The sequence below is a fragment of the Pituophis catenifer genome, unplaced genomic scaffold (assembly GCF_029215685.1).
Source record: "Pituophis catenifer annectens isolate HBS135680 unplaced genomic scaffold, rPitCat1.0.hap2 SCAF_1, whole genome shotgun sequence".
Classification (NCBI taxonomy): domain Eukaryota; kingdom Metazoa; phylum Chordata; class Lepidosauria; order Squamata; family Colubridae; genus Pituophis; species Pituophis catenifer.
The window spans coordinates 237172413-237190744 of NW_027256881.1; the positions used below are offsets into that span (position 1 = coordinate 237172413).

The window sequence follows — 18332 nt, forward strand, 5'->3', positions numbered from 1 at the left end:
GGCGTGCGTGCGTATGTATCTCATTAAGAGAAAAGGCAAAGCCTACCTTGAACAAGATAATAGTATGCGCTATCCTGAAAATATGTTACTTGGATCTGACCATTACTCTTATCCAGGTTTGAATCTCTTAGGTGAAATTTATGGAGAGGCTGGGGGGAAGGGAATATTTCAGGCTTATGCATTGGATTGAAATGGCATTGTTTACGTTGCATTAGTATTTGGAGATGTATCCCTGCCAATTTGTGATGAATTGTGTCTGTGAAGGGGGAGGTGGTGTGATGAACTACGGTGAAGCTGCAGTTTCTTGGGAAGGAGGGAGCACATTTCAAGGTGGGAAGTGAGACAAGAGACAGACAACCCAGAGCTGGATCAGGGAAAGATGAAGAGATTTCGGATAGCCACTCCCTAGAATCTCCTAGAATAGGAATATCAAACTCAAGGCCTGGGGACTGGATCCGGCCCGCAGGGTGCTTAGATGTGGCTCACGGGCCCACCCTGGAAACAACAAAGGACTGGCCCTCAGGCGGGCCTCCCGAGCTTTCACTGACAGAGGGTTACAGGAGACCATCGCAGTCGAAAACAGCTTGCAAACCAGGGGTGAAATCCAGCAGGTTCTGGAGAACCGGTAGCGGAAATTTTGAGTAGTTTGGAGAACCGGCAAATACCACCCCTGGCTGGCCCCAGAGTGGGGTGGGAATGGAGATTTTGCAATATCCTTCCCCCAGGAGTGGGGAGGGAATGGGGATTTTGCAGTATCCTTCCCCTGCCATGCCCACCAAGCCACACCACGCCCACCAAGCCACGCCCACAGAACCGGTAGTAAAAAAACTTGGATTTCACCACTGTTGCAAACCTGTTTTCGCTGGCAGAGTACTTGGGCCACCACAGGCACCCCCAACATGAGTGATGTCGAGCTGACCCTGGCCACACCCACTCGTCCCTGTCGCCCCCCCACGAGGTGGGTCACAATCCTGATGTGGCCCTCAATGAAATCAAGTTTGATACCCCTGTCCTAGAATATATCCATTAGAGTTATAGGTAATAGGGTAATATTGGTTTAGTATGGCGAGATTCTGTCTATATGGCAAATAAAGAACTGAACTTTAGCTGGATTGTGCTATGCTGATCATGAGCTGGGCCTGACATCATCCTTTTACATTTCTCAGCAACATTTGATAACAATGGATCATAGTATTGTTCTTTCATCTCTTTCCCAATGCCTGCAAGGATTGGCAGTCAGAGGGTTGGAAATCAGAGCCTATTTTATAATGGTTTGATTCCTTCCTGAGTGGTGGTTCCAAAATGAAGGGGGAGGAAGGAATGTTTGTCTATTGGCCTTTTTAACATAGATGCCATAGCTGTTTTCTTTTTATTCCCCCCATACACCATGCACATAAAGTGATGACATCCATTGATTTAGAGTGAGGTGTCATTGATATGTAGATGATGCACACCACCATCTAGAACTGAAACAATGATATGGTGCCCTTTTGTTTGGAAGCTGTAAAAAAAGAATAAAGTACAAGGTTAAGTTACTCTTTGTCCAGCAACCTTATGGCATTCTAGCTGATTCAGCAGTGTCTCTAAACAGGGAAGTACTCCCCAAAAGAGATTCTAGATGCTTGGCAATTGTTGATCAGGTGTGTGGGGAGTGGACTGGTTTCGGCTGCAGCACCAGTTGTGACCTTTCTAAAACAAAGAGACTCTGGTTTCTGTGACTTATCTTTGTTTTTAACATATTTTTATTAAAAGTTTTACAAATAACATAATAAAGAGTAAAATACACTAATAAAAAGAAAAGTAAAGAAAAAATAAGTGCAGGAAGAGAATAGACGAAATAGAAACAAAAAACCTCTGATTTTCTTTGCAGCAAATATAAATACAATTACACAATTATTTCTTACTCTATAATCGCAAAGAAGGTAACTTTTTCCTATAATTCACTAATCATGTGCATTTTTTCCATTTAATGCAAAAAATCCATAAAGGGTTTCCAGTCAACCATAAATATTTTTTTAATATTTGTCCTGCATGTTTTTTAATTCTGGCTGTACATCGCCCTGAGTCCTCAGGGAGAAGGGCGGTATAGAAATTCAATAATAAATAAATAAATGTAGAATTGTTTTTTTTTCTCTGAATCAAATAAGTTAATTTAGCCATCGCTACAAATTCCATCAGTTTCAACAATCATTTTTCTGTTGTGGGTTGTGACTTCATCATTGTCACCTATCTTTTAGATGATTGCAGCATGATCTATATGGGGCAGCAGCCTTCAGACACTATTTTCAAGCTGCAGTTAAAAGATCTTCAAAGACAATTTTATTTTACTGGGCCTTTGACTCTACTTGAGAGCCAGTTAGACGTAGTGGCAAAGGCATCAAGCCAGAGAGTGAATTCTAATCTTACCTTGGGCACAAAACCAGTTGGATGACCTTGGGCCACTCACTTTCTCTCAGCCCTAGGAAGGAGGTAATGACAAACCACTTCTAAAAAACCTTGCCCCCAAATTGGGCACCATTGAACAGAAGAAAATTACTCCAGTTAGGCTTGTTTTTGTCTCTCCTGGGGGATGATTGGTTTACAATTTGATTTAGTTCTAGTTCATTTATTACCAATATTGCTTTTATATTTTGATATGTTATAATCTGCTAAGATTCTTTGGAATTGGGTGGGCTAGAAAGACCTATAAAGTAAATAATTTTTTAAAAAACGCAGCAATTCACATGCAGACATATAATATATGTGTTGTCAGCACTGCATTGGCTGCATCAGTTTCAAGTACAATTCAAAGTACTGGTTTTGGCCTAGAAAGCTATACCTGGTTAGAACCTGGGTACTTACAGGACCATCTGTTTCAAGAAAAATCAACTTAGGTGCACATTATGGGGACTATGTGAATAGTCAATAAATAAATAAATAAATAAATAAATAAATAAATAAATAAATAAATAAGTAAGTAAGTAAGTAAGTAAGTAAGTAAGTAAGTAAGTAAGTAAGTAAGTAAGCAAGCAAGCAAGCAAGCAAGCAAGCAGTAAGTAAGTAGATTTTTAAGTAGTAGCGCCCATCTTTTGGAACAGCTTCTTGCCTGCCTTTGCTCCTGAGTTTCAGAAAAGCTGTGAAAACAGAATATTTTGTATGGTGTTTAGAGATCAACATCTGGTCATGAAATGCCTATTTATATTAATTGCAGCAATGTTGATGTACCTGTGATTTTATTTGTTTTGCTCTTGGCATATCATGCTGATTTACTGTTTTGTTGTTCTATTGTCTTTACTCTTTGAGGTTTTAATTGTACACCACCATGAATCCTTGCAGAGTGTAGTGATACAGAATATAAAAGACATCAATAAATAAATGTTCATGTTTTAAATACAAACCCCAGCAATTTTATATGTATCCAGTTCTGCTGCCTCTATTTAGTTCAGTTCCATATTTTAATACTGTATAGCTTATACAGAAATAGACCAATCTGATTTGTAGCACATTTTTTTCATATGCATATTTAATTGGTAGTATTCATATAACATGCTAAACCACAATCTAGTTAATACATTTTTAGGTACCATATTTGTGAACTCATCTCTGCAGTTAGTCTATTAATAAAAAATATGAGAAGCTGCTAGATAACCTGTAAACTGTTAGATCATCATTTCAGGGATATTTCCTTTCCTAAACTGAGAAGCAGAATTACCATGGTCAAAATAGCCACGAGAGCAGGAGCAACATCTGATTTCCTACTAGCTTAACCTCCAATAGCCAATGATGAGACTGGTTTACTTGGCCTCCAGAGGGCTAGGATAAGACCAATTTACTAAACCTCTGGATGGCAGTGCGGTAGCACTGAAGCACCTACAAATTTGGCCAAATTTCAATTTCATGGGAGTTATAGGTGCTGGATTTTAAATGCATACTGTGTTAGCTCATTGGAGGTACCTTCATTCAAAAATGGTGGCCCTATGATGCACCATTTCATTCAGTTAAAGGTTATAGACACAAGAGTTTTAGTAGTATATTTATTTATTCTATTTATTTATTTTATTTTATTTATATAGCGCCCTACTCCCGAAGGACTCAGGGCGGTGAACAGCCACAAGATAAAAATACATCATCCAAAAGTTAAAAACCATTTAAAAGTACATTAAATAATTTTGGCCCAAAAAACGAATTTAAAAACATCCAATTTGTATAAAACTTAAAAGCAAATTAAAAGGGAGAGTCAAGCCAGACCAGCCTGCTGAAATAAAAATGTTTTGAGGGTGCAGCGGAAAGTGCGTAAATCTGGGATCTCCGTATCTCCGGGGGGAGCTCATTCCAGATGGCAGGTGCCCCCACAGAGAAGGCTCTCCCCCTGGGAGCCGCCAGTCGACACTGTTTGGCCGACGGCACCCTGAGGAGCCCCTCTCTATGGGAGCGTACTGGTCGGTGAGAGGCTACTGATGGCAGAAGGCAGTCTCGTAAGTACCCTGGTTTATTGTTTTGATAATATTAAGAAGAGTGAATTAAATAATATAGAAGATAGATAGTCCACTATATCTTCCATCCCTCTAGACAGCAAGTGTATATAGAATTAATTTTGTTTTAAGGATCATAAAGCAGCATAGAAATTAAATCTTGGTGTCTCCGTAAGAATGAAAGCAACTGCAATGAGTGAGAAATCTTTTTTTCCCCTGAAATCTAGAGCTGCTTCCAACCACTGATGGGGTTGAAGCTAATGATGAATGGTGTCAGAACGCAAAAAGGGCAGGGGCCATTTTTCTTCCTTAGGGAAATGTAAACACACTTAATGATGATTTTGCCAAGATTTTAAAATGTATTTCAATAGTTTTTATATCCTCCTTTTTGTATATAGCATCAAAGAGGAGAATTTTTTAAAAAATGAACAACACATACACTTTCTTTGCCTAAATATATGACACACCTGCAATCTTCGATTCTTCCTAATTCCACACCTTCCTAATTCCACACCTTGGTATGATTTGGAAGTCAAATTTCTTCCATTACTAACTTCATTTTAATAATATTTTAACAAAGCATTTCTTTAAAAACTTCACAACATAGGGAGGTCAATTCAATACCATCATTACTGTTTAAAAATACTCAGCAACAATTATGAACCTCAACCTAATTTCCAAAACTAGTAAGATTTCTGGAAAGCGTTTATGTCCTTTCTTTATAGTTTGCAATAGTTCATCCACCTTCAGTTTAGTTCATACATCTGTATAAAGCAACTGTTCTTTAGAACAAACCCACTGGTTTTTCTGACTTTGCATCTCACATTTAAGCTGCTAAACTAACAATTACTTATGGGGACATTTCCAAAAATAAAACTTTACAAATTAATGCTACATTTCAGATTTAGAGGGTATTTGTGGGATATCCTGTTGATACCTGCTGTATTCGTAAGATCTGCTGACAAAAAAGATGATTTGCAGTTATATGTTTTGAGTTTATGGAGTGCCATGTGGGGCTTTATATTTTATTTATTTCATATTTCTTAACCACCCATCTCTTTCAGAGAGGAGCTTTGTATTTTGTTACATTTGCAGTTAGCCCTTGATTTATGACAGGTAGCTTAACAACTGTTCAAAGTTAGGTCAGTCTAAAAAAAAAAGTTACTTATGAACCGTCCTTGTATGATTGCTGCACCATGCCCCCAGTCACATGATTGCATTTTGGTCACTTGGCAACTGGCTTGTATTTATACCCAGAATATCCCAATGGTTATGGGATCATGTTTTGCAATGCTTTTGCCATTTTCCAGCAGAAAACACCTATTTGATAAGCTGGATTCAGACTTAAACCATATGATTCACTTAATTAGTTGCTTAACAATTCTGGTAAATTGCTTAAAAATAGCCATAAAATTGAGTCAGGACATGTGATAACTCGACTTAGATTTTTGGCAAAAGGACAATATTTTAGCCCATACAGCAATCATTATCTCCCCCTCCACTTAAGTTTTGGGAGGACAGTTAAATAATCCTCTGAATGTATGATATTCAGAGTTTAAGGGCTGAAGTACATTTTACATCTGAAGACATATACTTTTTATCTCAACAATAGTTAAAACTTCCTCTGCGAAGAAGAATCAGCAGGTAGGAGGGGATCATTTAATACATCCCACTCAAATCACACTTTTCTACAATTCCTCATCCTGAAACTACTCTTCTTCTTGACAGGTATTATTTTTCAACCATCTATGAACTATATTTTCTAAAAAAAGGAAACACAGGAAAAAGGGAAGGTTTAAACACCCTTGTATTCTATTGTATCCTTCTACAAGGCATCCTTTCTAGATATATTGTAGGAGGCACAACTGAATCTTCCAGCTCCATGCTTCACTAGTAATATCTAGGCCTCCTTACAACTAATACCCACTCCCTGGGGACCAAGAAATTATTCTGAGTAAAAGCTGGGTGGTTCCCAGTTCATAACCCAAAACATGTTTAGAGTAGTTGCTCCAGGAAGAGCTGGTTTACAGTCTGAGGATTCTCCATTCCCATTGGCTCGAGTAAAAACTGCCTTGGAGATCCTTTGCCTAGCTTTGACTGCAACAGGAGACATGGCCAGGCCAATGCATCTCAGTTCAATGTCACTTCCTATTTGGATTACTGGAATTCTCTCCACATATAAACTTGGGGCCTGGTTATCTGCACCACCATATATTCAAGCAAAATCTGCATGCCCAAGTAAGGCTGGTGGTGTGCATACTGAGAGTCCTAACCTCCAATAAGATGAGGTAAGAGAGGAATTGGGGCAAGCGTTTTCACTGGAGCTCCCTTGCTGTGGAGTATGGTATCAGCAGAAATAAAGAGCTGTATCATCATTCCTAATATTTAGAAAGCTTTGCAAACTTGCCATTTTCAAAGTGTATTTGAAAGCCAAGTAGTGAGTTGAAAATATGCTTGGGATGAATGATGCTGTTTCATGATGGTTATAATATACATAATAGTCAACACGGGTATTTTCTACTGACTATTGCATTAGCAATTTTTGTTCTCCTTGTAAGGCCACTTAAGATTTGAATGGCTGAAGGAGTATAGAAATAATTTATTTAGAAATAAAAACCCAACTTCAAATAGATGAAACTATTTCATGAAAGCCTCTTGCCCCAATGAGAATGGGAAGCAGCAGAAACCTAGTTTATTGGGGGGGAAAGCTTTAGAAATGAAATGTTAAGTTAGGTGTACTATACTCCTAACATTGACACAATAACAGCAAAAACAAGTCATACAGGAGTAGAAACATTTTATTACAAGTTTTCCAATACAGGCTCAGTGATCGCTGGTTGAGACTCTTGTTGCAAGAGGAAGAGAGGGCTTCATACTGCTTTACTAAGGAAGCATATCTTGCAATACATGCCCTTCAGGAATATTTTAGTGAGGTAGAGAATATTTCCCTCACCACATTAAAAAAAAATAATAGAAAAGCACAGTGAAGAAGAGATAATCCAAATTCTAAAGATTTTTATTTATTCAAAAACCCCATGTATTTTATAAAGATATAGAACTTGTCACCAGCAATTATTTCGACTAGTAAACCAAGGATATACACAATGAACGCTTTCTGTAGATACTCCCAGAATGCCAATTGACGGGAAGTTCTGTGATGCAAGTGGAGATACTTCAGATTCTTAGGTGCCAATTGGTATAAAGGTCTTTGAAGGCGATCACAGTTCTAAGACTTGAGACACTGATTGGTAGAAAGATTTGAAAGGAAGGGGAAAACTCCAGATTCTAAAATGTTGATTAGCTGGAAAGTGCTAGGATCCTCCACGGGTGGTGCCAGGAGGAAGCGAGTGTTACGTGCGGGCATTGCGTTCTGTCTCTGCCAGACACTCTCTTACTAGTGCCCGAGCATGAATAATACCTGCAGAAAGAAAGTCACAAGAGTAAGGTACGCTGAATAATGGATTTCAAAGTAGCAACACAAACCACAAAATACGTGACAGAATTTGCAACTGTAGCATCTTCCATATAAAATATTTATATATACCTTATTAATTAAATTCAAGATCGATCAGAAGATATAAGGCAAAATGCAGATATGTGGGTTTGAATAAATCTGAAAGTACAAGACAGTAACTGGCAGCAATGCAGTACACAACATAAGGAACTGTTGTACAGCTGTCTTGCAGAAACAAATCAACGTTTCCCTACAAGCTAGGTTTATACCTGCTGGGTATAGATTCTAATCTAGCAGGTTCTACCTGTTCCTACTGGGGAATAGCTATTTGCACTAGTGAGAACTGATTTGGCTGGAAATACTGAGAGCTCTGGCCTTAGGGTTAGGGAGTTCTTTTCATTCTTTACTGACTTTAAACCAACTTTCAATTACAAACTCAAAAGTCATGACTTGGAAGAGTTAATTGGAAACTGGCATATTAGTCATCTATTAATCACTGTGCAACATTGTAAGTTTGGTAAGTTTACAGAACTTCTGGGAAAGTCAGCCACATATATGTGAACTTATGAGGAACCTGAGAATTTCAGCTAGTGCCAGCCTCTGACAGGACTAATTTGAGTAGCTGCACAAAAGTAATTGTATTCATATACTATGATGAAATGCTTCCTACCTCGCTTCAGTCGTTCCATAGCACTCTTGCTACCTGCGTATGTAGGTCGTATCTCTTTGCCCATCTCTTCAATTACAGAAAGCAAATCTGTATATGTGCTCTGGGAACCTTGGGCACCTGGTGGCTTCATAGCCTGCAAGATCAACAGCAGAAATCAAAAACAGGATCCTTCTTCCATTATTTCCATCAATGGGTAAGACCCTCCTTATCCTTATGTGCTCACCTGCACGTAGCCCATAGATGGGGGCCCAAAATCGTTGAAGAGAGGTCGAAAGGGGGCAGATGTTCCAGGGACAGAACCAGATGGTGACGGAACACTGGTAGCTGAAAAATAAGTGATGGCATTAAGCTTGCTGCTTAATCTAAATTCTTGGGGCTCATGAACTTCATGAAAGGGGGTAATTTTGTTACTTCTCTTTGTGGAAATAATTAAGACAATAATGGAAGGAGTTGTTTTGAGTAAACTAAGAGGTTGTTTTGTTTTTAAAAAATCTAGAATCAGATTTACAATATAGGCTTTCTGAACTGCTCGTGGGAATTTGATTCTCAAATGACAAAACTTCTATTTGAACAATTCTGTAGGACAGTGGACATAAATCATACAACTGGAAGAGTTTTACTGCAACTTGTCTATAATCTAAAATAGGGGAAAGGGAATTGGGTGTGACTATTTTTGTATAGATCAAAAACAATATATTATTAATCTTGGAAATTGGTCACCAGACCTCAATCAGTTAGATAAAGAGTTGATTTTTGGTGTTCAAAACATTCATTTCAACTCAAGGACGTGATTAACCAATTCACAATTTTTCATGAGTTAAAGAAAAATGTTAATTGCATGATTTCTTGTTCCTATCATAAATACCTAACAAATAATTACACAACATATCTGAATGTGTTACTTCACAACTTTGGGGCGCTTATTTGGAAAGTTTTTTTAATATACAGAAATGCATGAATTAGAGTAATATATTCAGTAGCTGAAAAAACTAAACCAAACCAGGAGCCCAGAAAGGATTTTTATTACCAGCATCTATTTAAAATATATTAATTTTGTATAGAGGATCTTCGATAGTCTCACTAAAATAAACACCATTATTTTAATGTTAAGTATTTTTGATTAAATTGTTTCTAAATTTAAATTTGAAGAATGTGGTCAAATTTACATGAGACTGAAAGAAGAATTTTATTTTTGAAAGTGTAAACCATTTAATGTTTTCACCATTAACAAACTAGAATTTCCTTGGACTAGTACACATCTTGCCAAGCCAATATTTATATACATTACACAAGTGTATGTAGCTTACATTCTTTCTAATCCTAGAAAGTTTATTTAAAAATGCAAATATTTTCACACATACACTTTTAAACAGCTGCTTATATGTGAATGCAGCTATTAGTTTATTTTAACTTATTTTTACCAGTCTTTGAATAGAATGCTTGTTCTTGCATGTTTATTATGTTTTATATCTTTGATTCCTTTGTTAGGATTGAAAGAATTTTAATTTTAGGCTTCATCCTGTCTTCTCTTATTTTAGATTCTAATATTATATTGACATTGTAATCTTATCATGAGTGACAAACTAATTGTCACCATTACCTGGTGCAGAAGGACTCAGCTAATTCATATCTTCATTACCATCTGGCTGACTACTGTCATGTTCCCCCCCTTGTTATTTGTGTACATTTTGTTTTTGCTGGAGTTTTATGGTGTTATTGTTTTAATCATACCTTGGATGTTTTGTATTTTGTTAAAACATTATATGAGCAACTGATTTTGCCTTGCTAGACTGAGACAAGGTGGAAGTTTAATAAATAAATGAATAAAATATCTTGGAAGTATCAACAAGCCTTCTTTAAGAAATGGAGGCAGAAGTAAAAAAAATATATATTTATAATGTGAACAGACAACTTCCCCCTGGCTTTTCCGTCTTGACCGCAGTAGCTTGTGGGTTTTAACTCAACTTCCGGCAGCCCAATATATAACATAAAGCAGAATTTTATGGGTTTTTACTGAGAACTTGCTGCCCTATACTGATCTGAATTCAGCCATTATTCTTGGCTGTCAACTTCATCTTGCTTTTCTCATCCTAACCATGTGAGCCTAACACTCTAAAAGTAGACTATAATTTCAGTATTTTATGAGTAATCCTGCGAATTTTATTATAAAATGATAGACACTTAACAAGTAAAAAGTACAAATGTACACATAAATGGTACACTACTCATCATTCCTGTATCACATTATGGTCTACTAAAACTATTCAACTCAGGACAAGTTTCTAAAAATAGAAAACTTGAAAATACAAAGTCCTTAATTGAGAAAAATGGGTATTATTATCCCACTTATAAAGGGTATGTTTTTAGACTATGAATCATTTGGAATTAATGTGTGGTAGAAAGTGAGTATGAAAGCAACCCAATTATTTTGATCAGATGAATCCAGAAAAATAACTACTTAAGGTTGGCCCCTACCAAGATTGCATACAATTTGGATCTCTTTTCTGAACCACTTAACTTACTGTAACTGTTTTTTAATTTGTGCAAATGATTCACCTATGGCTACTAAATGTTAGTTTAGTAGAAATTTCTTCCACAAGAAATGTCCTTTCAAAATTGTTATATCATATACTGTACAATTTTCTTTAACACTATCTAATAATGATGGCATCCATATAGTTCTAATTAGCATAAAGGCAATGTGTTTTCTACCAAGTGTCTAGCATTTTAAATCACTTACAAGTTTTTTATACAACCACATCAGCACAGTAATTACAGACATGCAATTAACTTCCCTGATCTGAAAAAAATATGAGAACTAGAAAAGGAAGATTTTATAAAACGAAAGTCTGCTGATTCTTTTCTTTGAAAACTATTAGTGTTCTGCAGATATCTAATACATGCATGTAGGAAATTCAGTTAATAACCCAAAAATACATGAAGTTTAAATGATAGATTGATCAAATCCAACAGTTTTATTCTGGCTGCCTGTGATTGTCCATGCTGTGGCTGATAATTAAATTTGCTATCTAAAATCTAACTCAAGAGGACTTCCATGGAAAAAATGGGAAACTAAAGACTGTTCTGCTAGCAGAATGAAGTGACAGTGAGAAAACCAACACTTTATCATTCCTTTCTGGACAAAGAGAGGACTTGAGATCACCCACAATTGCTCCAGATAGTTGCTCCTCATACGAAGAATACAAGACAGCAGTTTCCAGCCCTAGGAATTGAGGGAAAGCCAACTTTGCTCAAACCATGGTCTGCACTTTAATGACACTTGGTTTCCATACTTCCTTCTCTAATTACTTTCAGAAATTGCTTGTTAACTGATTTTCAGCTATTAAGAATCTTTGAATTGACAAATTTTACAACTCTAGGTGAATTTCTTTTAATCCCTAGCAAAATAAGATTTAAATACAAGTTTAAGGACTTAAAAAATTATTGGAACAGTAAATGGGTGATTAGAACTTTGATTTTGGAAAATTACAAAAAGTGTAAAAGTCCAGATAAATCGGGGGGGGGGGGGGGAATTGAAATTAATTGTAAGAAGCATTCCCGTGGGGAAATGTTTTTGTTTGAAAAATGATTTGACAGGACTTGAAGGTTATACTCTATACACTAGAGGGAACTAGAAGGGACTAAAGATTACAATTAAAGAACTAAATTTAACTTAATATAGATAGAAACAAAATATTGCACAATATATAAAATATATATTTCTTTGTTACATTCTTATTGTTTCTTTTCTACTTTTTTCTTCACTGATTTTTCTTTTTTTATATTAGTTTTCATCTTTTTATTGTAAAGTTTAATAAAAGTATTATAAATTAAACTGGATATCACACCTGAAACCTGAATGTCCTTTATGCAAAGAAGATACTTCATCATCGCTGACCTAAAATTTTTCCTGCTGTGCTCTAGTTTACACACCTATTTATGAATAATTAACATCCTGTAAGTATACAATCAGGAAGTCAATCTCAATCTTTTTCAAGCATATACATACATTCATCCCAATATTTATCTTCAAACCTATATAATAGACTCAAGTATGCCAAAAGAAGCATAAGTACATGGTGGAGGGCATCAGCACAACTAATACCTCCAGGAACTTTCTGTACCCAAGCCAAGATATATACAAAGAGCAGAGTTAGTAGTCTGTGTACTAGGAAAAAAGTAATTTCCGTTCCTAAACATGGTAACCAGATCCTAGGGAACACTCAGTCAGAATGTTCTTTACAGAAAAACTGACAAGAAATGCAAACCCCAGGATCCAGTTCCATTCCTCATGTACATGAAATTGCTTCTTCCTGGCCACTGCCACTTATGCTATGTTCAAATTAGTTAGCCAGAGTTATAAGTAAAAACTGTAACTTGTCCTCCTTTGTGCTTATTTTTCAATTAAACTCTAGTGTATTGCTAACCTAGCAAAACGTGATTGACCTGATATTATGCAACCCTATATTGCTCAAACAGAAATCCAAACGAGTTTAATGGGGCTTTTAGCACAAACTGCAAACTCTATGCCACCACACCGAATATAAATCAAGAAATCTCTGTAAATATACAGACTGAGCTTCCCTTCTGTTTATTTCCCCCCCCACTTTTACCATCGAGAAGTTAAACTTTTCACTTTTCTGGGCCGGTTCGCTATTCTTTTTAACCAGCAGCCCTTTCTTACCTTAAAAGAATCAGTGTGCTAAAACCACCGCATATTATCCATATATATATATATATATACATACACACACACATATATTAATCGCCTTAGGTCCCCCCACCCCTTTTGTTTAAAGTATGCATTCATTTTGTTTCTTTCCTATTCTAATACAACCCGGCTTTTCCCCTTCTTCCCTTTTCTGGTCGGCCTCCCCCGAGCCCTCCGTCTTACCCAGCTGCTCTGGAAGGCCCAGGAAAAACCTGCCAGGAAAAGGGCGGAGGGGGGGGAGGGAGGTGAGGCAACCCTCTAGGGCCGGCCACTGACCCCAGGCGACTCCGCCGTGTAGCCTTCCGCCCTGTTCGGCTTCCAGCCGGCCACCGCTGCTCGGGCGCGGGAAGAGAGCGGGCGGGCGGGCGGGCAGGCAGGCGGGGGCTCTTACCGACCGGCGGGGCTCCGGGGGCGGGACTGGCGCTACTGCTGCTGGTGCCGGCGGCTCCTGAGCTGGTGGGGGCAGGCGCGATAGGCTTGTAGGACATCCCCGACTCCGCGCTCTCGAGTAGTGGCTGGCCCGCGATTGGCGCGCTGCTCCGGCTTCAGCCGCGACTGCCGCTGCTCCGATTGGAGGGGAGGCTACAAAAAGCACACACCCCCGGGCTGGCAAACTCTTTTTTTTTTTCTCCTCCGACGGTGCTGATTGGTGGGAGGCGTCCTAAACGCCGCCTACCCAATCGGCTTGCGTGGGTCTTCCCTCCTTTCCCCTCCCCCCCCCCTCTTCCCGGCTCCACGCCTCTTCAGCTGCCTGTCCCGGCTGGGTTCCCCGGCGAGTGGGGGGCTCTTTCTCGCGCCCCGAGGAGGCGCGCGCGCTTCACCCTTCAATCCCTCAAGCGAGCGGACGCGCGTTTCCTCCCTCTTTCGCGCCCACGGTTCTAAGGCGGCCTCTGGACCCTGGGAGAGCGAGCACGCGCGCCTTCTGGCCCCTTTCGCTCCTCTTCCCCTCGCGCTCGGAGCGCTCGAGTCCTGCGAGTGGCCGCCGCGGATTACGCCTTCATCTCGCGCCTACGTGTCTCGCTCCCTCCCCCTGTGACCTCACTGCGTACTATCACACCCGTCCCGTCCGTTTCCATAGCGACGAGAGGGCCCGAACAGTGGCCTACTTGATGTCCTTTCGTCAGGCCTTCGGGCTCCGAAAGGAAGTCGCTGCGGCCTCGGTTGCCTCTTTACCCCGGGCTTCTACATGTACTAGAGTGTCCTGTTGAACCGTTTTGAGCCCCCTAAAAGTTTGGGGCATTCTTTTTTTGGGAAGGGAAGGGAAGGGACTCTGTTACCCCAAACGTTAAAATCCTAGATTTTCACATGTCCTATTTTTACATTTTTATTTTTGTTTCTATATTTTCTATGCCTGAAACTGGAATTTTTATTCAAAGAGGGGTGAGAAAGTCAGGGATCAGAGGTCAAGGTTTTTCTTTGGATACTGTATGGTTCACTGGCTGGATAATTTTGCAACACTTTTCTCCCAGAGTGGTGCCAGGCCTTTCTGCAATAGACATATAAGTGTGTGCAGATATTTTCATTGTTGTGGGCTTCCAAACCTTAATGGCAATTGAACTGCCTCTTTTTTTCTTTGATAGACTTTATAAAGAAAGGAGGAAATTACTTTGGACTGAGGGATACGATTTTTATTGTATGGCTGCTTTTATAGTTTTGTAGATTGATGATAATGAAGGTATAAAATTGTATTAATAGTAAAAAATAGTTTTGGCTTCATTTCAGGTGCTGAGTTTTTTAATGATGGATTCCAGATTCTGGAACAAAGATAGTATCTTTGTTATCTGTAAAAACATCAGTTTATGTTTAGTTGAACAGTTTTTTCCATCAGATAGTAGGCATATGGGGAGAGGGCAATTCACGAACATGCAGCAAACTGCAAGTGTCAAAATCATGATGGGTTGTCACATAAATTACAGCTATGCACTTACATCATATATTACCTGATAGAAGTTCATTATTTGCTCTTTCCCCTGTGAATAAAAGTGAGGTACAGGTAGTCTTCAACTTACAACCATTTGTTTAGTGGCCAAACTTAAAACTGCACTGAAAAAGTGACTTAAAACCAATCCTCTCATTTATGACTATTGCAGCAACTTTGTTTGACAAGGGGAATGAAAACAGAAACGTAAAAAATAAAGTGTAAACTTTTCAAAACTTTTCATGGAGCTGTAGTTCATGCCATTGGAGTCTGAATTTCAAGTCCAGTGCTGGCTAAGAATCAGAGATTGGAATCCATTCTACTTGTAGAACACCAAGCTAAAGAAAGGTATTTTAAAGCACTGCTCAAAAAAATAAAAGGAACACAAGCAGAAGACATCCGCGATCTGAATGAATGAAATAGCCTTATTAAATACTTTGTTCGTTACATACAGTAGTTTTGTGTTCCCTTTAGTTGTTTGAGCAGTGTATAAACTACTGTATGTTAAAGAACAAAGTATTTAATAAGGCTATTTCATTCATTCAGATCTCGGATATCTTCTGCTTGTGTTCCCTTTATTCTTTTGAGCAGTACATATATAAATATATGGCAGGTTCATCTATTAAAAAACAGCTGTTCCAACATGCCGTACAGACTGTATACAAAATGCAGCACCCCGCATGGTTTTGTGCTGACCTCGGTGTGCACATGTATCATCACCTCTTCTGCAGGAGCTGTATTGGTTGCCAATTTGCTTCCGGGTGCAATTTAAGGTGCTGGTTGTCACCTTCAAAGCCCTTCATAGCTTGGGACCAGGTTATCTGAGGGAGTGTCTCTTGCCGGCCACATCTACCTGACCCATCAGAGCCAGGAGGCAGGGAATGTTGTGAGTCCCATCCCCAAGGGAGATACATCTGGTGGGACCCAGAAGAAGGGCCTTCCCCGTGGTGGCTCCCTCTTTCTGGAACATCATTCCCCCAGAGATTAGAATGGCCTCCACTCTAATACTCTTCCGGAAGGCGCTGAAGACCTGGTTCTGCTGGCGGGCCTGGGGAACCCAGAGCAGGATGGAACCCATTAAATGGCTTGTGTGATTTGTTGTTGCAGGGACGGGTGGGTGGGTGGGGTGGCTGTTGCTTCTCTGTGCCACAGCGCTGTCTGGATGGGACTTAGAGGAAAGCGATGGCTCACAGCTGCTAAATTGTACAAGACGCTCTCCCAGCAGTGTGGAGAGAAGCAGCCGCTGCCCCAGAGAGCAGAGATTGAGGGGACCAGGCCCCAAAAGGCTGCTCGGTCGAGCCTCACCATGCGTGTGCTCATGTGCAGAAGCCATGTGTGCGCACATGTGCACGCTCACATTTTTGGTGAACCGGTGGTGAAATTATTTGAAACCCACCACTGTATAGTGTACTATATTAATTTATTTGATTCTTTTTGTTTTTATTGTTTTAAATGTGGTTTTGTATTCTGTAAGTCGCCTTGAATCACCATGGTCAAATAGGCGGCAATATAAAATAAACAAATAAACAAACAAACAAATAAATACAGTACAATATCCATTGTATTGATTTTTTAAATTTGCTTCTTCTGTTTAAAAAAACGAACACAACTTTGTATTGTACTGATTTAGGCTATAAAATATGAATACTTTCTTTACTAGTCATAATCCCTTGGGACTCATCTTCAAGAATCTATTAGTTAGGCATAATACAGGGAAAAATGCTGTGTTTATGTCATGGATGATGGAAATGCAACAAAAATTAAAAGCCAATTTCCACAAACATTTTAATGTGAAATCTATTTAGAATAAGATTAGGATGATGCCCTATGAATAATTTTGATCCCTTAGACAACAGTAGGGGTGCATTTGGAAAGAGAACAAAGTGCTGTGTCAAAATTTGGTCCAAAAGTTTAATTTGTGTAACAATGGGAATCATACCTAATGAGAAATTTTAAAATGGCTATGTTAAGCAAGGCATTCTCTCATCGTTTTGTTGCTTTAGTCAATCTGTCTGGCTGTTATGCTAATGTTTATTTGAATTTAAATTATTATTGCCATCTTCATCCTCATTTGCAGGTCTGGTGTGAGGAAAGAAAAAGAAAGAATAAGATTATAGAAAAAAAGTGTAACTTACCATTTTCTCTTAAAATACAACAAATGATTTCGTCTTTCCATATCTCATCTATAAACAAAACCTTAATACTTTGTCATTCGGTCCTGATCTGTATAAACCCACTAAAGATTACCAGAGATAACAACATATCTATTTTAACCTTGATCAAATAAACCAACTTTATATTCCACCCCTTTACTTTTAATAATCTTGATCTTTAGCACTTAAAATGTGTCCCATAAACATAATAATAATAATATTCTTCAGAATTTTAATAAATCACTTCTGTAAATGCAATATAAGAAAGCTACCAATATCAATTGGATTAGGAAAAGGAATAGTTTGCCTTCAGAAATTGTGGGCATTCCATCACTGGAAGTTTTTAAGAAGAAACTAGATAGCCGCTGATCTGAAATAGTATAGGTTCTGCTTGAGCAGGGGGCTGGACTAGAAGACCTCCAAGGTCCCTTCCAGCTCTATTCTATTCATCACTTTGTTAAGACTTCAGCCATTCACTTGTATGTCTAATGATATTGAGAGAAACACAATCAGGAAATACCTATTATTTTTACTGTAAATTTCCAGATGCAGATTAATTGGTATTATATGGTACTGAATGAATTTCCTGATGGCTTAGCTGAATTTTTATATACAGGTAATCCTTGACTTAACGACCACAATTGAGGCCAACATTTCTGTTTCTAAGCAAGATAGTTGTTAAGTGGATTTTGCTCCATTTTACAAGCTTTCTTCCCAGAGTTGTTAAGTGAGTCACTGTAGTTGTTAAGTTAGTAACACAGTTGTTAAGTGAATCTGGCTTTCCCATTGACTTTGCATGTAATCATATGGTCCCAAGACCCTGAAACCATCATAAATATGAGTTTGTTGCCAAGGATCTAAATTTTGAACACATGACCATGAGGATGCTGCGACGGTCATAGGTAGGAAAAACTGTCATATGTCACTTTTGTCAGTGCTGTTGTAACTTTGAACAATCACTAAATGAGGTGATTG

At 38.5% G+C, this 18332-nt stretch overlaps 1 protein-coding gene across 6 annotated transcripts; it reads right to left on the bottom strand.

The window, feature by feature from the left end:
* Nucleotides 1–7231: 7231 nt before the first annotated feature.
* CDK2AP2 (cyclin dependent kinase 2 associated protein 2) lies at nt 7232–14262 on the bottom strand. 6 transcript variants are annotated; one of them, XM_070957281.1, is made up of 5 exons: nt 14108–14262; nt 13678–13868; nt 8799–8899; nt 8576–8708; nt 7232–7869 (listed from the first exon to the last, which is right to left on the bottom strand). In XM_070957281.1, the coding sequence occupies exons 2-5, from the start codon at nt 13772–13774 to the stop codon at nt 7802–7804; spliced, it is 399 nt and encodes a 132-aa protein (XP_070813382.1). In that variant the 5' UTR covers nt 13775–13868; nt 14108–14262; the 3' UTR covers nt 7232–7801. The 6 variants fall into 6 exon arrangements, with proteins under 6 accessions (XP_070813382.1, XP_070813381.1, XP_070813385.1 ...); XM_070957282.1 differs by lacking the exon at nt 14108–14262 and adding an exon at nt 7996–8064 and having other exon boundaries at nt 7784–7869; nt 13678–13990; XM_070957280.1 differs by lacking the exon at nt 14108–14262 and having other exon boundaries at nt 13678–13983.
* Nucleotides 14263–18332: the final 4070 nt, after the last annotated feature.